The sequence below is a fragment of the Chlorocebus sabaeus genome, chromosome 17 (assembly GCF_047675955.1).
Source record: "Chlorocebus sabaeus isolate Y175 chromosome 17, mChlSab1.0.hap1, whole genome shotgun sequence".
Classification (NCBI taxonomy): domain Eukaryota; kingdom Metazoa; phylum Chordata; class Mammalia; order Primates; family Cercopithecidae; genus Chlorocebus; species Chlorocebus sabaeus.
The window spans coordinates 36191945-36215380 of record NC_132920.1 but is presented as its reverse complement, the minus strand read 5'-3'; the positions used below and the strand labels follow the sequence as shown (position 1 = coordinate 36215380).

Below are 23436 nucleotides of genomic sequence, written 5' to 3'. Positions count from 1 at the left end.
ATCCGCCCGCCTCAGCCTCCCAAAGTGCTAGGATTACAGGCATGAGCCATCGCGCCTAGCCCTGCTATCCCTCTTAACACTGCTTTAGCTGTGTCCCAGAGATTCAGGTATGTTGTCTCTTTGTTCTCATTGGTTTCAAAGAACTTCTTGATTTCCGCTTTAATTTCATTATTTATCCAAGAGTCATTCAGGAGCAGATTGTCCAATTTCCATGTAATTGTGTGGTTTTGAGTGAGTTTCTTAATCTTGAGTTATAATTTGATTGTGCTGTGGTCTGAGAGGCTGTTTGTTATATGTTCAGTTCTTCCACAGTTACTGAGGAGTGTTTTACTTCCAATTATGTGATCAATTTCAGCCTAAGTTCGATGTGCTGCCGAGAAGAATGCATATTCGGTTGTTTCTGGATGGAGAGTTCTGTAGATATCTATCAGGTACAGAGTTCAAGTGGAATTCAAGTCCTGAATATCCCTGTTAATTTTCTGTCTCGAAGATCCGTCTAATATTGACAGTGGGGTATTAAAGTCTCACACTCTAATTGTATGGGAGTCTAAGTCTCTTTGTAGATCTCTAACAACTTGGTTTATAAATCTGGGTGCTCCTGTATTGGGTGCATATATATTTAGGGTAGTTAGCTTTTCTTATTGAATTGAACTCTTTACCACTATGTAATGCCCTTCTTTGTCTTTTTTGATATTTGCTGGTTCAAAGTCTGTTTTGTCAGAAAATAGGATTGCAACTCCTGCTTTTATCTGCTTTCCATTTGCTTGGTGAATTTTCCTCCATCCCTTTATTTTGAGCCTTTTGTATGTCTTTGCATTAGATGGGTCTCTTGAATACAACAGCATACTGATGGGTCATGACTTGTTATCCAGCTTGCCATTCTGTTTTTTTTTAATTGGGGCATTTAGTCCGTTTACATTTAAGGTTAATATTTTTTATGTGTGAATTTGATCCTATCATCATGATGCTAGCAGGTTATTTTGCAGACTTGTTAAGGTAGTTGCTTCATAGTGTCACTGGTCAAAGAAACTGTGTGTTTTTGTAGTGGCCAGTAAATTTTTCCTTTCCATATTTAGTGCTTCCTTCAGGAGCTCTTGCAAGGCAGGCCTGATGGTGATGAATTCCCTCAGCATTTGCTCATCTAAAAAGGATTTTATTTCTCCTTCGACTATGAAGCTTAGTTTGGCCAGATTATGAAATTCTGGGTTGGAAATTCTTTTCTTTAAGAATGTTGAATACTGGCCCCCAATCTCTTCTGGCTTGTAGGGTTTTTGCTGAGGTCCACTGTTAGTCTGATAAGCTTCTCTTTGTAGGTGACCTAGCCTTTCTCTCTGGCTGCCCTTAGTATTTTTTCCTCCATTTCAACCTTGGAGAATCTGATGATTATGTGTCTTGGGGTTGATCTTCTCATGGGGTAGCTTACTGGGGTTCTCTACGGATTTCCTGATTTGAATGTTGGCTGGTCTTGCTAGGTTGGGGAAGTTCTCCTGGATGATATCCTGAAGTGTGTTTTCCAATTTCGTTCCATTATCCCCAACTCTTTCAGGTACCCCTATTATTCGCAGGTTCAGTCTTTTTACATAATCCCATAGTTCTCAGAGGTTTTGTTCATTCCCTTTCCTTTTTCTCTAATCTTGTCAGCAAGATAGTCTTTAAGCTCTGAAATTCTTTCCTCCACTTGGTTTATTTGGCTATTGATACTTGTGGTTGCATTATGAAGTTCTGATGTTGTGTTCTTCAGCTCCATCATTTATGTTCCTTTCTAAACTGGTTATTCTGGTTAACAGTTCCTGTAATGTTTTATCATGGTGCTTAGCTTCTTTGCACTGGGTTAGAACATGCTCTTTTAGCTCAGTGAAGTTCATTATTATCCACCTTCTGAAGAATGGAATTCTGTCAACTCATCCATCTCAGCCTCAGCCCACATCTGTGCCCTTGCCAGAGAGGTGTTGCAGTCATTTGGAGGAAGAGAAGCACTCTGGTGTTTTGAGTTTCAGTGTTTTTTCATTGATTCTTTCTCATCTTCATGAGTTTATCTAGCTTTGATCGTTGAGGCTGCTAATCTTTAGAGGGGTTTCGGTGGGGACCTTTTTGTTGATGCTATTGTTGTTGCTTTCCATTTGTTTTGCTGATGCCAGTGGGCACGCTCTTGTATAAGGTGTTTGGCGACCCCTGTTGGAGGGGTCTCATCCAGTCAAGAGGCACGGACGGGCCCACTTAATCAAGCACTCTGGCTGCCCCTTGGTGGAGGGGGTGTGCTGCACTGGGAGGAATCCCAGTCATCCAGGTTGCCTGGATTCCTCAGAGCCAGAAAGGGGAAAGACTAAGTCTGCTGATCTGTGGAGACCATGGCCACCCCTCCCACCAGGGGCTCCATCCCAGGGAGATTAGAATTCTGTCTGTAAACCCCTGGCTGGAGTTGCTGAAATTCCTGCAGAGAGGCCCCACCCCGTGAAGGGGTAAGAGTCAGGGTTCAGCCTAAAGAGTCAGTCTGGCCATGACCTGCCACCACCACTGTATGGTCTGCACTGTGGGAAATTCCTTCCGGGTCCCAATCGCCCAGTCTCTCCAGCACCAGCAGGCGAAAATGGCAAACTGGAGCTACAGTGATGACAGCAACCCCTCCCCCAAGGAACTCAGTAGTCTTACGTAGTCTCCAGTCAAGAGGCCACCAAGAATTTACACAGCTCTGTGCTTGGGACCCAAGGCCCTGGTGGTGTGTGCTCATGACGAGGATCTCCTGATTCACAGGTTGCACAGATCTTTGGAAAAAGCATGATTTCCTGGGCAGGGTAGCACAATCACTCATCACCTCCCTTGGCTGGGGGTGGGAGTTCCCCTTGCCCTTTGCAGCTCCCAGGTGGGCTGTCACTCCACCTGCTTTTCCTCACTCTCCATGGGTCATGCCAACCACCTAGTCAGTCCCATTGAGAGAAGCTAAAGACCTCACCTGCTGGTGCAGGATTCACTCACTGTTTTCGCGCTTCTTGTTGGGAGCCTCTGACTGCAGTATTTCTTATATCTTTAAAGGAAATCCAGGAATTACTAACAACCAGTACCAAAATAATCTTTCAAGAAGGAGACTAATTATAAAACCCAAGAAAAAGTAGAACAGGAAGACAACTTGAAGAGATCTAAAAATGCATAAACCATTACCACTAGTCATGTGTAATTAAGTTTAAATGTAATCTAAATAAAATTTTAATGACATTTAAAATTCAGATAAAAATACTCAGAAGACTTTGAACAGAAGATGATAGGATCTGGATGTTTTGTCCCCTCCAAGTATGTTGAAATGTGATCCCAAATGTTGGAGGTGGGGCCTGATTGAAGGTGTTAGGGTCTTGGATCCTTCATGAATGGCTTGGTGCCCTCCCCACATTAACGAGTGAGTTATCGCTCTATTAGTTCATGCAAATGCTGGCTGTTTAAAAGACTCTGGCATCTTTCTTGCTCCCTCCTTTGACATGTGAAATGCCTATTCCCCCACCACAACTGAAAGCTTCCTGAGGTCCTGACCAGAAGCAGATGATGGCACTATGCTTCTTTTACAGCTGTGCAACTGTGAGCCAAATAAACCTCTTTTCTTGATAAATTACCTAGTCTCAAGTATTCCTTTATAGCAATGTGAAGTGGACTACCAAAGAAGAGAACTTCCCCAACATGATAAAGGGCATTTATGAAAAACCAATAGCTAATATCATACTCAACAGGAGGAGACTGGCAGCTTTCCCCCTAAGACAGGAACAAGACAAGGATGCCTACTTTCACTGCTGCTATTCAGCATTGTAGTGGAAGTTCTAGACAGAGCCATTACATTAGATAAGAGAAAGAATTAAAAACATCTAAATTGGAAAGGAAGAAATAAAACTATCTCTGTTTGCAGATGACATGACCCTATATATAGAAAATCCCAAAGAATCTAGAAGAAAGCTGCAGAGCTAATAAATAAATTGAGCAAATTTGCAGGGTGTACGATCAACAATCAAAAATTAATTTTGTTTCTATATACCAACAAGGAACACATCAAAGAAATTCCATTTATAATCGCAGCAAAAAGAATAAAATACCTAGGAAAAAATTTAACCAAGGTGGAAGACTTTACAACCGCAAGCTATAAAACACTACTGAAACAAAATTAAAGACTTAAATAAATGGAAAGAGATCCTGTGTTCATGAACAGGATGACTTAATAGTGGTTAAGATGTCACTATCACTTAAAGTGATCTAAAAATTTCACACAATCCCTATCAAAATTCTAAAGCCTTTTTTTTGCAGAAATAGAAATGCCAATTGTTAAATTCATATGGAATTACAAGGGACCCAGAATAGTCAAAGCAATCTTGAAAAAGAAGAACAAAGCTGGAAGACTCACACTTCCTGATTTCAAAGCTTACTATAAAGTTACAGTGATCAAAACAGTGTGGTACTGCCATAAGGATAGATATCAAACCAATAGAATAGAATTCACAGTACAGAATTAAACCCACACATGTATTGCTAATTATATATACCAAATTTCTAAGAAACAGGTAAAAGGTGAATGAAACCAAAAACAAAGGAGAAATCCTAGGGTTCCACGTTGATTCGATGGGGGAAGTAATAGTCGCTTTATGGTGCTAGAATAACTGGACTTCCAGATGCAAAAGAATGAAGTTGGGCCCCTACCTCACATCATCTATAAAAATTCAAAATGGACCAAAGACCCAAGTATAAGAGCTAAACCCTATTATATTCCTAGTAGTTACAAAACTCTTAGTAGAAAACATAGGGGCAAATTCTTCACGACCTTGAATTTGGCAATATAGTCTACAACATGACATCAAAAAAGCATGAGCAATGAAAGAAAAAAAAATGGAACTTTATCAAAATTAAAAATGTTTCGTGTGTCAAACGACATTGTCAAGAAAGTGAAAAGACAACCCACAAAATACGTGAAAATACTTGCAGATCATGTATCTGATAAGGGTCCAAGATATATAAAGAACTACCACTCAACAACAAAAAGACAAACAACCCAATTAAGAATAGGCAAAAGACTTGAATAGACATTTCTCCAAAGAAGATATACAAATGGCCAATAAGCAGATGAAAAGATGCTCAAAATCGTTAGTCATGAGAGAAATGCAAATCAAAACCACAATAAGATACCACTTTGTAACTACTAGGATGGCTATTAAATAAAAAAAAAAAAAAAAAAAAAAAAGAACAAGTGTGGAGATACAGGAATCCTCATACATTGCTGGTGGGCATTTAAAATGGTGCAGCTACTATGGAAAAGAGTTTGGTGCTCTTCAGAAAGTTAAACATATGACGCAACAATTCCACTCCTAGGTGCATAACCAAAAGAATCAAAAGCAGGGACTCAAACAGATGCTTGTATGACAATGTTCACTGCAGCATTATTCACAATAGCCAAAGGTAAAAACAACCCAACTGTCTACCAACAGATGAACAGGTTAACAAAATGTGGGATATATTAAATACTTACAATGGAATAGTATTCTGATACATGACACATCATGGAAGCACCATGAAAACATTATACTAAGTGAAATAATCCAGACACAAAAGGACAAATATACTATAATATGATTCTACTTCTATGAAATATCTAGAATAAGCAAATTCACAGAGACAGAAAGAACAGAGATTACCAGAAGGGAGAATGAATGGGAAGTTACTGTTTCATGGGCTGAGTGTTTCCACCTGTGGTGATGAAAAAATTCTGGAAATAGATAGTAGTCGTGATTGTAAATCATGAATGTAATTAATGCCACTAAATTGTATACTTAAAATGGTTAAAATGGGGCCGGGCACAGTGGCTCACGCCTGTAATCCAGCAACTTGGGAGGCCGAGGTGGGTGGACCACTTGAGGCCAGGAGTTCGAGACCAGCCTGGCCAACATGGTGAAACCCCATCCCTACTAAAGATACAAAAATTAGCCAGGTGTGGTGGTACACACCTGTAATCCCAACTATTTGGTAGGCTGAGGCAGGAGAATCGCTTGAGCCTGGGAGGCAGAGGTTGTAGTGAGCCAAGATCATGCCACTGCACTCCAGCCTGAGCAACAGAGCAAGACTGTCTCAAAAAAAAAAAAAAAGTTAAAATGGTAAATTTTATGTTATGTACATTTAACCACAAAAATATTTTCAATTCAGTTTCCAAGTTAAACTAGCTACATTTCTTGTTTTCTTCTCCACAACAATGTTACTGCTCATCACTAGCTGCATTTCAATTGCTTAATAACTAGCCACAGGCAGCTGGTGCCTACAACCACCACATTGGATAGCACAGATATAAAACATTTGCAATACCACAAAAGTTCTAGTACCTAGTTCTTACTTACAAGCCAAAATCACCAATTCCAAATGCAAAATGATCAATAAATAAGGAAAACAGGGAGAAAACTGGACACTCAAACAACGAGTACCTTCCAGAACAAGCTTTTCCAACCCAGGGCCTGCGGGCTGCATGTGGCCCAGGATGGCTTTGGATGCAGCCCATCACAAATTTGCAAACTTTCTGAAAACATTATGAGTTTCTTTTTGCAATTTTTTTTTAAGCTTATCGGCTATCATTAGTGTATTTTATGTGTGGCCCATGTAGCCCAGGGAAGCCAGAAGATTGGACACCCCTGTTCTAGAGGGTGCATTTAAAAATCATAAATAAGTGGCAGTTGCATGTCTTTCAGGCTGAAGGAAGAGGGTATGAGGCCAATACATTCTCCAGAGGTTTTGAAAAGAGGAGTTCTACAAATTAGAAGAATAGCAAAGAACAGAATATTAGAAAAGAAATTGTGGGCTACGTAACCAGTAGCTTTGGATTATATTCTCTGGGTCTTGGTTTCCTCCTCTTAAACAGGCGATTCAACTAGATGTTTTCTAATTAACCTTCTGATCTCATTGGTGCTTTTTTAAAAAAAAGAATAAAGATTACTAACATCTTCAAGATCAGTCAAGATTAAACTAAAATTCAACTCGGTTGAACTCTAGTTGTACTCAACACTAGCTGCAAACTAGAAGACTGTGCTTTGACCCACGACAACAAAATGGAGTCTTTAGGGTGGTGCCAAGGCATCTTGAGTTGTTAAAAGCTCTGCAAAGTGATTCTGACACACTATGAGGGTTAAGAACCACTATGCTGGAACACAAGTGACTGTATAGTTCAGGCAGGAAAAGATCATGGGAAACATTTTCCTCTTTTCTTCTTGTCAGGCAATCGAAGCTGTATCTACACAGATGGCAACTTACAAGAGAAAGGTTAAGTATATTACAAATAAAAATCCTTTGAATTCGACTTTTACAATCCAGGAGAGAACATCTGTCTGAAAAAGAGCCAAGTAGAATAGAAACGATAAATAACTAAAACCAAAATTTTGAAATGAATTCTCATGTATTAAAAAATGAATCCCCTATTAATAAGTTGAAACACTAGGTTGTTTACCTAAAGTTCACAGAAGAAAAAGACGTAAGCACAAAGGGACGATTTCTTATAGGCGGAAAGTTAGCATTTAAAAGGCTCAGGGAATAGACAGGTGACTGTGAGACCGGACCACAAAGGTACAAGACCCACATTGCTTTGAAAACTTTTTAACATTAGTCTGCCAAGGAGAGCCATCCTTTTCTACCTATCACAGAATTAAAAACAAAACAAAACATTAATGATTCACAGGTAGACAATAAAGTGGGAGGGTGAAGGGGTAATCTGTTTTGCAAGGTCATTACTAAAGATGATGGCTAACATTTACTGGCAGGCTCGTCTCAGTACTTTCCAGTTACTATCTGGCTGAATTCTTACGACACCCTTGTGAGTATGCATGATTATTATCATTTTACGGTTAGGACACTGAGAGACATAGAGGTTAGAAAACTTGCTCAAAGTTACACAGCTGGAAATAAAAGAGCTAAGATCTAAACCCAGGAAGTCTGGCTCCAGAGCATGTGCTTAACCTGTATGTTATACTGTTTTTCCCTCTCTGCCACCTTGTATGTCTACACCGGCATGGAGGTCTGTGACTGACTGAATGGTAGCTGGAGATACAGACACAAGAAGAGGAAGGGGAGTGGGGAACAGAGAATAGCATCAGGATAGCAGTTACTCCAGAGGACAAACCAAGGATGGGACTCTGAGATATGTACCTGAGGAAAGGGGGAAGTATAAATTTTCTCTAATTCTCTTACCTTGGACTGTAATATATATATACCAAATTTCTGAGAAACAGATATAAGGTGAATGAAACAAAGGACAAAGGAGAAATACTAGGTATTCAACTAACTTAAAATCCAGAGGTAGGGAGTAATAAGGTAAGCTATGTACAGGGAGACTCCATTCTGTATCAATCCTAATATTCAGAGAAAGAAACAGCTTTACCTGAGAAATAGAGGATTTTTCAATTCATAATGCAAGTACATTCTCTCTAGCAGAAGACAGTTAGAACACATGGGCAGATATCACAAACATCACAGCTATTATAGAAGTACATCCCAAACTGTAAGCAAGTGAACTGACATTCTGGTTTATAAACTCAATGAGTTTATTTAGGTAAGGGACTAAAACGACTTTTAGATCTCTAGGCATAATAGATCAGAGGTAACTGTAGCATGTCTAATAGCCCAACCAAAACCAACTGAAGGCTAGTTAACTCAATTCTATAGAAAAAAAAAATCCCTAAAACTAATTCTAGATATATATTTTAACATTCTTTCTCACCTAAACATCTTCCATAAGTAGAACTGATAAGAGTTCCAACAAACCACATTTCTCATGACATTATTACTAAACAATGAAACAAGCATACCGCAGATAGGAAAGGAACTAAAATAAAGGGGCTATAATAAACCGTAAACTAGACAGTAAGTCTTGGAGTAAATTAGGGTTTGGCTGCAATCTGGGAAAAAGTTTGTGCTGGAAAAACAAAAGTACATTACATGGTAACCTTTTCACTTCTTGCTTTTACTCTTTGTTGTCAAACAACAAACATAACAAGTAAGCAGTATATCATTGCAGGTACCAAACATAGCCTTTTTAATACACAAAACAAACATACTAGCAAGATGTCCTTCATTTAGAAACAGGTATCTTGTGCTCATTAAGTGTTTATACAAGCAGACTAAACCCGTCATTGGGATCTGGAGTTTCTCATGAGTATGCTCAGGTCTCAGAACTGCTGTGGGATGATTAATAAGGGATTGCTGCAAAAAGAAGACAGATTTGATGGGTTTTTCAACTTATGAGGAATTTTTCCAACTCACAAAAGTAAACTGAAGCCTCTTTCTTGGCAAGGCAAGCTACTCAGTAAGAAGAAAAACTTCATAATGCATTATCTAGACTATAAAAGCAAAAAACTGAGAGCCTTCCCTAGAGATAAGTAAAAGGAGTATACATCCATGGACACTGGAATACAGATAAGAAACAAGAATCCAAAACTTTTTAAAGGATACGGTCTGTGCCAGGAAACAATGTTCTTCCAGTCAACAGCTCGGCCATTATGCATCCCACTGACCAAATATCAACTGGCAAAATTAAAGAGAAATAAAAGTACATGCAATGTCACTGTTACTATTCTTGGCAACAATGGCAACAAATGAAACCATAACTAGGGGTGAAATATTCAAATTACTACTTAAGACATCTGAGGCTCAACAATCATAGTCATTTTTACAGACATAAATAGCTTACTAAGATCACCTGACTAAAGGGCTATTCAAGGGTGTGGTAAGTCAAAACATACTTAAGAGAAATAAGCTGTTTAAAAAGGGGTAAGTTTCGTATTAGCAGAATGGTAGATTCTTCCAAGTAACATTGAGGGGTTAAAATTATGGATTCATTGTCTTTAGGTGTAAGTACTCAGAGAATATATTAAAATCTAAATAAATAAAAACCCAATTGCTAAATCACAAGATTTAAAGGCTGTGTATAAAACCCCACTTCCCCATCTGAGGAAGTGAAATATTTTTACTTGTAGACTTTAAAAGGATCACTGAGGGAAGAAAAGATATTTCTTCCCACTCCCACCATCTCTACTTCTGAGAATCCCAAATGCATCCAACATAGAATTAAATAAGGCCCTAAATAACCAAGGCAAGTAATACCTGTCTGGTTGTAATGCATCCAGTTCAGCATGATCTCAGGAGCCCTGTACCACCTAGTGGCCACGTAGCCTGTCATTTCATCATCTGTGTGCCGAGCCAGTCCAAAATCCAGAATCTAAAGGGCAGAACAGGAACAGACAAACTGCTAAGACTGAGAAACAGGCAGGGGAAACAAAAAAACAAACAAACAAACTTCTGCCGCCTTATTAAAAAGGAGAACAAAATAGCACTTTCATAAAGAGATTTCCTGGTCCATGCTTAGAATGTATGGGAAATATACAGCAAGAACTTAAACTGAAATTACAAAAAGCAAAACAAAAATGTCACTCCTAGGTATTTAATCAAGTGCAATGAGAACTTATGTCCACACAAAGGTTTGCACATAAATATTCAAAGTTGCTTTACATAGCCTCAAACTCAAGCAAATGTCCATCAGCAGGTGGACAGATTTAAAAATTCTGATATGTTCATGAAACAAAATACTATTACCAATAAACAGGAAGAAACCACTGACACACACAATACCGAATCATTACACAAAGCAAAGGTCAGACACACAAAAATACACACTATATGATTCCATTTACATGAAACTCCAGAAAAGATAAACCTAATCTATAGTGTTAGAAGCACATGCATAGTTGCGTGGAGCCAGAATTAGGGGTGGAGGGATAGGGATTGACTAGACTAGGAAGGGACACAATAAACTTTTTCTTTTTCTTTTCTTTTTTTTTTTTTTTTTGAGACAGGAGTCTCACTCTGTCACCCAGGCTGGGGTGCAGTGGTGCAATTTCGGCTCACTGCAAGCTCTGCCTTCCTGGGTTCATGCCATTCTCCTGCCTCAGCCTCCTGAGCAGCTGTGACTCTAGGTACCTGCCACATGCCAAACTAAATTTTTATATTTTTAGCGGAGACGAGGTTTCACCGTGTTGGCTAAGATGGTCTCTATCTCCTGACCTCATGATCCACCTGCCTCGGCCTCCCAAAGTGCTGGGATTACATGCATGAACCACTGCGCCTGGCCATAAACTTTTTAAAGTAATCCAAATGTTCTTCGCTGGGAGCAGTGGCTCACACCTGTAATCCCAGCACTCTCAGAGGCCGAGGCAGGTGGATCATGAGGTCAGGAGATCAACACCATCCTAGCCAACATGGTGAAATCCCATCTCCACTAAAAATACAAAAATTAGCCATGCGTGATGGCATGCACCTGTAATCCCAACTACTCAGGAGGCTGGGGCAGGAGAATTGCTTGAACCCGGGAGGCAGAGGGTGCAGTGAGCCAAGATCGCACCACTGCACTCTAGACCGCAACAGAGCGAGACTGCATCTCAAAAAAAAAAAGAAAAAAAAAAGAAATGTTCTTTATCATAAATGTGATAGTTAAGTGGATACATAATTTTGCCAAAATGAAAATGGTGCGTTCTAATGTATGGAAATTATTTTTTTTTAAGTTAAAAAAAATGAAATGGAACAAAATAAGTTCTAGAGCTGCTTGCTCTTTAGAAAAAATTAATTCACTTATCTTTTATTTGAATTATTTTGAGTGAGTGGGTTTCTGTCATTTCTCCTCTTAGAAATGTATTTAATGTAGTTATCACCTCTTTAGGACCACTTACCTGATATTTGACTATTATCTTCCTTTATTATGAATATATTAAATTTATAATTTAACTTTATGTTAAAATAAAAACAAGTGATGCCACTTTCAATGTCACTTAGCTTACTCAGAAATGGTTTACATTTCAAAGTCTGGTAATAAAAATAATAGGAATTTCGGATAGTCATGGCTCATAAATCTACTCCCTATGAAAGTTTGCCTGCTTAGTCAAACATACAATCTCAAAGTAAAGCAAACAACGAATACTGTCTCTTCATTTTACCTTCAGCTCACAGTCTTCATTCACAGCTAGATTACTAGGTTTTAGGTCCTAGGAAGCAAATACAGGGAAGACAGGATCAACTTCATGATGCATGATCAATTTTCTCCCTACAGGTTAATAATGAGGATCCAGACATAAAAGACTTCATCCAGCTATCAAAACACAATCTCCATCCTACAGTCAATATCTAGTCCAAGTTAGCTTTACATAGAACAAAACTACACAACTTCTTTCTTTAATCAGCCTAAACCTAGAGTAAAGTTGCAATCAATCAACATTTCAATGGCTAAAGTAAGTTTAGATTAGGATCTTGGCTAAATGCCATTCTTCCACTCTCACCCCACTTCCCCAAAATAATGTAATCAAAGTCATAATACATACCCTGTGAATTATGTCAGCTGAATGTATATACTGCAAAAAAGAAAAAAAGTCAGTTACCTCCAACCTTCTATTGTCACATTATATAACATATTTGCTGTACATTTTCATGAATCAGTAAGAACTGCTAGTGTTAACAGTAAGATTAGAAATCAGCGTAAGTAACTATCAGTATTGTGTACATTTACCATAACTATAACTATAATTTCCACAGCCATTGACTCCACTCAGTTGAGCTTTTTATCTATTCTGGTTGGCACTCTGGAGCTCAATAAGGACTCAAAGCAGCTAAATATCAAAGATGGTTTAATTTTAAAACACTGTTTACCTGCTCCTCCAACAAATAAATTAGTCTTTCTTGAGGATTTTTTGAAAATCTCAACATTACACTGACCAGATATTAGATCACATCAATAAATTATTGTTTAGCTGTAAGAATGAAGAGTCCTTATCTTTCAGATGTGCATACTGAAGTATCTATGGGTGGTATTATATAATGTCTAGACTTGCTTTAAAATAATCCAGGGCTTGGGAAATACAAAAGAAACATGATTGGCCATATGTCGGTAACTGTTGTCACTGAGTGAACATGGCAGTTTATTGTACTATGACCTTTACTTGTGATTTTATGTGTTTGAATTTTCCATAAGAAGTTTACTTGTTTAAGCCCTAAAAGGAGGGGAGAAAGGCAGAATTCATTTTTAAAAATTATTACTTATATTATCTGTACCTTTAGACCTCGGAGAATTTGGTAGATAAGGAACTGAACATGGTCATCTGTAAGCTTCTGACATTTCACAATGTTGTTCAGATCTGCCCCCATGAGATGGGTCACCAGATACCTAGAAATTAGTGAAAAGTTACATAACAATCTAGAACCCCTAAGAAAACTCTTATCTTCACAAGACTTTTATAAGTTTTCTGTTTTTTTTTTTGTTTTTTTTTGAGACGGAGTCTCACTCTGTTGCTAGACTGGAGTGCAATGGCGCAATCTCGGCTCACTGCACTCCACCTCCATCCCAGGTTCAAGCGATTCTCCTGCCTCAGCCTCCCGAGTAGCTGGAACTCCAGGTGCCCGCCAACACGCCCAGCTAATTTTTGTATTTTTAGTGGAGACAAGGTTTCCCCGTGTTGGCCAAGATGGTCTCGATCTCCTGACCTCATAATTCACCCACCTCAGCCTCCCAAAGTGCTGGGATTACAGGCATGAGCCACTGCACCTGGCCCGACTTTTCTAAGTTTTTAAGGGAAGGCCACCCTTCCCTTAAAATGGTAGCTGTACCACGATGACAGCTAAAAGTTAACAACTACTCGTTTTTTGGGGGGAGGGGCACCTCATTACCTCATTTTCAACATTGCTATTCTTTTACTTTTCTTTTTTAGAGACAGGGTCATGCTCTGTCATGCAGTGGAGCAATCATAGTAACTCACTGCAACCTCAAATTCCTGGTCTCAAGCGATCCTCCTACTTCAGCCTCCCGAGTAGCTAGGACTAAAGGTGTGCACCACCACGCACAGCTAATGTTTTTAAATTTTTCTGTAGAGATGGGGTCTCACTATGTTGTTCAGGCTGGGCTCTAACTCTTGGTCTCAGGTGATCCTCCCAATTCAACCTCCCAACATTACTATTCTAACTTAACTACCTGCCATCTATTCTAAACATTTACATACTTATTCCTACTTGACATATCTTTTTTCAGGTTATTTCAAGAGAAAAGAAAACAGGCCAAGCTTTGTGGCTCACACCTATAATCTTAACACTCTGGGAGGCTGAGGCAGGAGTTTGAGATCAGCCTGGGCAACATAGGGAAACCCCATCTCTACAAAAAATAAATAATAATTAAAAAAAAAGCAAAGGTAGGGATTAGAAAGATACATGTGTCAGTATCAGTTTTCTTAAAAATATTATTCTTGCATGACAAAATATACAGTATAACTTAGTGCATGGCTATAATTAAGTATCTTGTAGTTTTAAATCCACCAGTACATTTTCACCTTATTATAAGCCTTCCACGTTGTAGGTTCTAAAATAGGAGTATTTTTTCATTTTCTTTTTTTTTTTTTTTTTTCTTTTTGAGACGGAGTCGCGCTCTGTCGCCCAGGCTGGAGTGCAGTGGCCGGATCTCAGCTCACTGCAAGCTCCGCCTCCCGGATTTACGCCATTCTCCTGCCTCAGCCTCCCGAGTAGCTGGGACTACAGGCGCCCACCACCTCACCAGGCTAGTTTTTTTTTTTGTATTTTTTAGTAGAGACGGCGCTTCACCGGGTTAGCCAGGATGGTCTCGATCTCCTGACATTGTGACCCGCCCGTCTCAGCCTCCCAAAGTGCTGGGATTACAGGCTTGAGCCACTGCGCCCGGTCTATTTTTTGATTTTCAAACTATAATTCTTTTTCAGGAACGACTAGTGAAAGGATTTTGTTCATTGACAATATTCCTGCCATTTACCTTAAAGGAAGGAGGAACATGTTTTATCTGGAGGCAAGATGAGGCATTCCAGAATTTCTCCTCACAGGTGTGGTGCTGGTTATTAATTCCATCTTTATGTGGTAAGATTAGGGAATGATTACATTCAAGTCCAACAGGTTCACCACACATATTCTAGACACAATGTCTTAAGCCACTCATTACTGTATTACGCAGTTATGGAAACATAAAAAGTAGATCAGTACTAAAAAGGCTGAATTTTTTTTTTTTTCTTGAGACAGAGTCTTGCTCTGTCACCCAGGCTGGAGTGCAGTGGCACAATCTTGGCTCACTGCAATCTCCACCTCCCGGGATCAAGTGATTCTCGTGTCTCAGCCTCCCGAGCAGCTGGGATTACAGGTACGCACCACTGCGCCTGGCTAATTTTTGTATTTTTAGTAGAGGCAGGGTTTTACCATGTTGGCCAGGCTGGTCTCGAACTCCTGACCTCAAGTGATCCTCCCACCATAGCCTCCCAAAGTGCTGGGATTAGAGGCGTGAGCTACTGTGCCCGGCTAAGAGGCTGAATTTTTAAAAATATGTGTAAGTTTTATTTACTGTCTAAGAATCATTCCTATTCCTAAGGTTGGGTAATAATATATATCACCTGAGCTATAAAGAATGCTGATTTCATTTCATTTCTATTTTCATTTTTTATGAATTTTGGAGGGAAGAAAGCAGGTCAGTAATTCAGATCTATTATTAATGTATTATAAGAATAAACATGCGTGTGTGTGACCTCTCTATGACCTCTCTATATACCTACACAAACAACTCCAAGAGGAATGGAATTTTTTTTCTCTATCATAATTTCCCTGTAGGGCTGCCATGGTTAGTTCTCAATTTCATGGAGATCAACAGGACCTAATCTAGTTGTAACCTTAAGATTTTAGCATTTCATATTTTTAAAACTTACATGTTTATACTGCCTTGAGGAAAGAGTAGACTCTAAATGTAATTTAATAAGTAAATGAGATTGAAACGTTTTAAGAAATGTTCCAATCTCAACATAACATAACCAAAGACACTAACTAGCACTTATTCTGTGCTCAGCACTGCAGTAAGCAGTTTATTATGTCCACGTCTCATATACTCCTCCCAATAACTCTGTGAGATAATGTCCATTAGTGTTCCCATTTACTGACAAGGAAACAGAGACAGAACAAGGATAAGCCATCTACTGAAGGTCAAAAAGAGTAGTAACGTCAGGAGTTGAATCTAAAACTAACTGACCCCACAGACCATGATCTTAATCACAGCACATATTCTTCCAACAATTCTTTCAGCTGATACAAAATTTACATCAAGGGAATGACCTTTTTAAAAACTCCTATAAATGTCACAATAACTAGCGAAGCAGTATGTCTGAATAATGTCCTTAATAATTCTCAACACTGTATTTACTATCAAAGTTAATCTTAACTAATAAAGAAGGCTGGCAAGAACATAGCAATATTCTGTCCTAATCACAGTTACTATATTTTTTTAACTCTAAATTGATGCATAAGCTGAGGAAGACAGAATCCAATTTCAGTCTTATAAGATTACTTTGCACATAATTATATTTTTTGACATTGGAAAATAAGAGGGTTATTCTTTCAACTTTTCTAAATAATTTTATGGAGAAGAGACAAACATAACTATCTTTAAATAAAACCTAAAATCCTAACTAATATGCCTGAGCTAGTTCACAAAGGTTAGGCAAAATTACTAATGAAAGTATAGCAACTTCAAATACAACTATTGTGTTTAAATGGTTATCAGTGACTTAAGAAATCTTAGGCAGCCAGAGGACCACTGACTGCATGGCCCGAGAGAGAGACAGTGTACTTTTAGTTAGAACATTTTACCATGATGTAATTTCTCTCAAACCCTTTCCCCCTCAGAGACCACATCCATTTTATCATCAAAATTTAGAGAAAGGGTGAGACTGTCAAAACATTATGTAAGTTTGTAAGATTAATCACTCTATATAGTAATAACTACCAAGCATTACTACTAAGCTACAATGAAATAAACTGAAAGGCATTATTTATGGCAGAAGTGTCTTGCAGGAACTAACATAATCACTATACTTGTTTCCAGGAGGCCCAAAGACCAATCCATGACCACCAACTGTTACATTCTAACTCCCATATAGAAAGATTTTCAAAATAAGTCTTGCAACAGAGGACAAAAGCAAGCATCATACAAAGTTGCTGACTGTTTATGGAAGACGCACCAACTTCTAAAAATAATGAACAGGATGGGGGGCAAGGAATATAGATGAGCACATTTTAAGTAAGTACATTCCAAAAGAGGCATTAATGGAGAGTCACATAATTTCTACAGTATTTGTTTCTGGAAAGCATAGTCAATTACATTTTAAAGACATGCCTAATATTGTCAATGTATATAACACCTAAAGTAAATTAAGGAAGGTCAGACTTTATGGTTGGAAAGCTATCTAGTTCTCACATCTTTACAACGGAATTACGTAAGTTGGCCTTTATTAGGCTAAAAGCTGAAAACAGAACTTCATGGACTGATACAAATCTTGTTTTTCACTTTCCTTGTGAAGTTGGTCTTCTTTAAATTTAATCAAAGTATAGAGATCACAAATCACATTTCTCAAAGTGACTCCTGTGAGTAAAATATACTGTGACAGTAAGAAGGAAGAACTCTGTCATAAATGCTTTTCAGTACTCTAGACAGCACCCCATTCTACAGCTTCATTTATACTTCTTGGATAATATCCAATTGTTAAGACCAGTACCACCGTCCCTGCCCTCTTTCTCCCCACCCTCCACTTTTTAAAGCACAGAACAATCAGAAAGAACCTATGTAGAGGGCAGGCGTGGTGGCTCATGCCTGTAATCCCAGCACTTTGGGAGGCTAAGGCAGGCAGATCACAAGGTCAGGAGATCGAGACCATCCTGGCTAACACGGTGAAACCCCGTCTCTACTAAAAATACAAAAAAATCAGACGGGCGTGGTGGCGGGCACCTGTAGTCCCAGCTACTCGGGAGGCTGAGGCAGGAGAATGGTGTGAACCCGGAAGGTGGAGCTTGCAGTGAGCCGAGATCGCGCCACGGCACTCCAGCCTGAGCGACAGAGTTAGACTCCGTCTCAAAAAAAAAAAAAACAAAATAAAAATTAAAAAAAGAGAAAGAACCTTTGTAGGAAAAACTCTTCTATATCTGTATCTACAGACTGGCATCTCTTACCACTATCAGTCCTATTCAAAGAAATTATCAAAAGGCAAAAAAAAAAATTTATTCCATATTTAAACAGCGTGCTTAAAACAATCACAGGGATTGACAATTTGTAAGCACAACCTTCTGCAACTCACCTAGTGATCCCTGGGACTTACTATAGTCTATTCTCAACACAGGGGAAGAGTGATTCTTTAGAAATAAAAATCAGATCAGGGCATTCCTTTCCTCAAAAGGCTCCCTATTTTACTGAGAGTAAAAGACAAAATTCCTTTCAATGGCAGAGAAAGCCCTATCTAGTCCAGTACACTGCCCCCAATTATGTCTCTCATTATTTCAGTCTACATCTCTCCCCCTTGCTCTTAGCTCCACACTGGCCTCCTTGCTCCAGTTCCAACATATCATGCAGTCTGCCTCAGGACCTGAGCACTGACTGCCTCTTCTACCTGGAATGCTCTTTCCCTAGATATCCCCAGGTCTAATTCCTCTGCTTCTTCACGTTTTTGCTCAAAATTCATCTCAATAAGGCCTATCCTTACTCCATTTAAAATTCTATCTTCCCCCTGCCCTTGTACTCCTAATTCCCCTTTCCTGTTCTACCTTTTCTTTTTAGTTACAGCATTATTGTCTGCTAACAGACTATGTAATTTCCTTTTTTATATGCTCACTGTTGTTTATTGTTATCTGCTTGTACAATGTTCATGGAGGGTAGGGTTATTTTTTGTTCCCTGTAGTATCTAAAGTACCGAGAACAGTGTCGGATAGATAGTAGGCACTCAATTACCACTGAATGACTCAGGACAACTCATACAGCACTACTAGTAAGACAAGACAAGGGCTCATTTTATTGAAATATGTGTGCCAAAGGTCTTATCTGTTAAGCAGACCAGACTGTTCTAATTTAGGGGTAAAAGAACCATTCAGCAGCCAAGTAGGCAGCTTAGTAGGCTTATTTCACAACAAATTATTCTCACTTGAAGCAAAGATTACTAAAAGATGCCCTCTACATTACCTGCATCAATGAAACTAGACTCAATATTTTAACATATAGTCTACATTACAGAATGAAAACAAAAAAGCTAGTCAAAGGAGAGAGCACTGAGCATGCTTTCAGACAACCAAATCCTCAACCAGTTATAAACAGTGACAGCGCAGTCATTTATTCATTCTATCACTCCATCAACAAATATGTATTTCTGGGCCCTCAGGATGCAGCAGTGGGAAAGGCAGATACAGCATTTAGATGAAAGGAAGGCATATATGAATATATAATCATAATAAAAGGACATATAGTGCTGGAGAACACACAGGAGAGGGTCCCAGCACAGACTTAGGAAGGAGTGAATTAGAGAGAGATTGCTGAAGGACTCAAACTCTAAGCTAGGCCTTGAAGCTTCTTTACCTTTTAAAACTAGTTAATCTGAGAAAAAAGTGGCATCTTACTGATCATGTCAAGCAAAAACTGAATGATATTTTCTTAAGAGATATGTAACTTATTTAAGATTTCTAACGTGAGTTTGTAAAAACATCTACAAGGAGTTTCACCACCCACCATCTCCATTTCAGCAGATCTCTCTGATAAAAAAAAATAAATTGTAAACACAAATGTTAATAGTTAACTCATTAATCTTTTTCCCAGACCACTTCTCTTCCTGTGTTCACTAACTTGAGCACTTAGCCTAGTTTCAAGCAACTAGGCTAGGTATTTCTTTCAGCATTATTTCCAAAAATATCATGTTTAGTAGCTAAATTAGGAAATAACCTATAAGTCCAAGCAACCAGGGTAGGTATTTCTTTCAGCATTATTTCCAAAAAGATCATGTTTCTTAGCTAAATTAGGAATAACCCTAAACATACACATATGCGCACACACACACCCAGAATTCATTAATGCACAATTTTCATCCAAGTACAAAAGAAGAATCAATAGTTATTTTCATTTAATACTCTCCATTCCATACAAATCTCTTTTCTGTATACTTTACATATTTCCTTCATTCTCTGTCTGGAATAAATTTCAGCTTCCACATCCTACTCCCTATTTGCTTCTTCGGACAGTTATTACCCTCTTTAGAGGCTTTTCTCCACTAAGCTTCTCTAATATTCTGAGTTCATGCAGCACCCTGTAAGTTGTCTAGACATTACAGATTTGACTCACCTCTTCAGTTATTTTAGGTAAGCATTTCTTAATAAGAAACGCCTCATTTCTTTAATAAGATCATAGCTATTGGAAAACGAGACAGGCCCTTAGTTTCGGCATCTTACATAGAACTTAACACAGTATTTACTCAATAAGAAGGGGGAGCAGACTCTCAAATAATAATCATAGCCTTAGATCAGAAAAATGTGATGAGAAATAGGTTTAGAGCCAAAAGACCAGGGAGAGATGCAATTTTGTTTGTGATATTATACAATTAAGTTCATCTCTCTCAACCTCAGTTCCCTCATCTGAAAATTAGAGATAATATCTATTTCACAGGGTTGTTGTGTCAAATGAGATTATGTGAAAGCCCTTTGTACCCTACTACAAGATGTTACTGAAAAAAAGAAAGTTGGTGTCACAGAACTGCTCACCCACATGTTTTGTCAGTTTCACTCACAAGCATAAGACCCTGTTTTTAAAGAAAGGACATAGTTGTAATGTTGGCAAGAAGTCAAACCAAAAGAAATTCAAGTCACGTATTCACAATGAGAAGTATCATTACAAAAATTTAAGTTCCCAGAAAAGTCTTAAATCCATTTCAGATTTTCAACTAGTATGCTCATCCAAAATATTTCCTAATGTGTTAAGGATCCAGAAGAAAACTGCCTCTGGTAAAATGGTATCTTTTTATCACACACTATGGAATGTGTTTGTGTGGGGAGGAAGGGGGAGAGAGTTGTAACTATGTCATCCCACATAAAAATAAAACCTTTCATCCTTTTTCCAATTCCATTTCCAGTTCCCAGTACCCTTTGATCTCTTCTCTAAAGCAACCACCTTAATGAGGCTTAGCTTACAAAGCCCCAAAGATCTAGTCCCTCCCCATTCCAGCTTCATCTTTTGCCATATACACCTCTATTCCCACCACACACACACACACACACACACACACACACACACACACCCCTCTTCTGCCCTCAGCTCCCTCTCTTAGCCCCTGGATGAACCTGCACTTTCCCGACCTTTCCAACTCTCCTTCATCCCTTAAGCCCTCTATGTATACATCTTTTTTGCAGAGGCTTTCCTGAAGACACTCCACGTCTGGGTTAGGTGGCCATACTATGCAGTCCTTTAGCACTCTATACCTGCCCTATAATGGCAATTCTTGTGTTCATCTGTTTAACAAACAATAGAGTGCATGTTACTGTTCTAAGTGCTAATGATTCAGCGATGACGAAAACAAACTCCATGCTCGAAAACAAACTCCATGCTCGAACAGAACTTACAAATGGAGGGAGAAGACAGACAATAACAAAATTTGCTAAGAACAAAGCAGGGTAAGGGGTAAACAGTGACCAGTAGGGATACTATTTCAGTTAGAGTGGTAACAAAAGAAGAACTTCTAATGAGAAGACCCTTGGGTAGAGTCCTGAAGGAAAGGAGACAGTCATGTAGGTATGCGGGGAAACAGTTCCAGGGCAATAACAGAAACTGGTGCAAAGGTCTTATTGCAAATGTGGTTGTCTGTAGTCAAAGAACAAGAGGCCAGAGTGACTGGGGTGGAGACAGAGTGGAAAGAGGACTAGGTGAGGTTAGATTAGAGAGTACACAGGAGACTAACTCATATAGGACCTTTTAGATCTTACCACATGGTATTTTGTTTGATCATTTACACTGTTCTTCTCTCCCGTTAAGAGCCTCAACTCTTATTTATTGCTATATTCCTCAGAGACTATTACTGTGCCTAGCATAAGGTCTTCAAATATTTATTGAACATCATCAGGTTAAAATGTAAATCTAGAAATTTCCTTTACCAATTCAGTGTTTTCAGCAACTTTTACATTGAAATAAAAAGCTAAACATATTAGTTGAGCAATCATTGTCAGTAGGTGGAAGAAGTGATCTCTCCTCATTGGTTTTCACTAAAGCAAGGGCTGCTGATTAGCCTTGTTGTAGGTCTTCTGCTCTACCACGGTAGAATCCAAAACCCCACTTCCATTTCACTCTTCAAGAATGAAGCAGAGATAAGGAATTCAGTGCAAGAAACCTGGGATGGGAACTTGTAAAATAAAGGAAAAAGTATCAGAAGACTAATTTCCACTAATGACAATTCAGTTTCCATGAAATTTGAGGAAATAGTTCCCAGGAGGAATCAAAAAATTCTTCACTGCCTACCATGCTTGTGCAAAGAACCACTACAGTTAAGAAAAGGCGGGGCATGGTGGCTTATATCTGTAATCCCAGCATTTTGGGAGACCAAGGTGGGAGGACTGGTTGAGTCAAGGAGTTCAAGAACAACCAAGGCAACACAGCAAGGCCTCATGTTTACAAAAAAATAAAACAGCTGAGTCTAGTGGTGTGAGCCTGTAGATCCAACTACAAAAGGAAAACACACACACACACACACACACACACGCAGAGAAAAGGCAATACTGTAATAATACTAAATTACAGCTTGCTCTGGTGTTAGGTTCAAATATTGGCTATTTAAGATTTTTGCATTTCTACTGGTAATATTTGCTGTATACACAGGAATATATATGCATGCAGTCTCTTGCCAAACATTACTATCAAAAAGCCAACAGAGAGGCCCAAATGATTTCCAATCATTTAAGAGATCTAGAGGTACTGTATCTTTACAAAATGTTGCCATCTGTACAACCACATCCTATGGTGGTCAAGAGCAACTCAGTATATCCATCTTTTAACACTACATTTTCCAAAAATAATCTCCATCTGTTAGATTCAGTAACTGTATATTGTTCCTAATGTTCAAAATGCACTACCTATTATTCCTTTCTCAAAGGTATAGTCTTCATTTGTAAGAATTAAAATTTAAAACATAGCAAAAATCTGAAGTAGTCACGTACCACAAAACAATGTTTCAGTCAACAGTGGACCACGTATATTACTCTGTCACCCAGGCTGGAATGCAGTGGCGCAATTACAGTTCAATAAAACCGCCGCCTCTGGGCTCAAGTGATCCTCCCAACTCAGACTCCCCAGTAGCTGGACTATAGGCATGCACCACCATGCTCGGTTAATTTTTAAAATTTTTTTGTAGAGAAGGGGTTTCCCTATGTTGCTCAGGCTGGTCTCCAGCTCTTGGGCTCAAGTGATGTGCCCACCTTGGCTTCCCAAAGTGCTGGGATTACAGGAGTGAGCCACTAAGCCTGGCCTATAGTACCATATTTTTACTGTATGTTTTCTACGCTTAGTTATGTTTAGATACATAAATACATAGCATCATGTTACAGTTACCTATAGTATCCAGTACA

The 23436-nt window shown here is 38.8% G+C and overlaps 1 protein-coding gene across 4 annotated transcripts in view; it reads right to left on the bottom strand.

Annotated features, from left to right (window-relative positions):
- MAPK14 (mitogen-activated protein kinase 14) overlaps positions 1-23436 on the bottom strand; it is an 89611-nt gene that overhangs the window by 31400 nt on the left and 34775 nt on the right. For all 4 annotated transcript variants that reach the window (XM_007972807.3, XM_007972808.3, XM_007972810.3 and 1 more), the window contains 5 exons: positions 13087-13198; positions 12360-12389; positions 11979-12026; positions 10096-10210; positions 9445-9516 (listed from right to left, as the gene is read on the bottom strand). In XM_007972807.3, coding sequence (XP_007970998.1) covers positions 9445-9516; positions 10096-10210; positions 11979-12026; positions 12360-12389; positions 13087-13198 — 377 coding nt within the window. The remainder of the gene's footprint in view (positions 1-9444; positions 9517-10095; positions 10211-11978; positions 12027-12359; positions 12390-13086; positions 13199-23436) is intronic.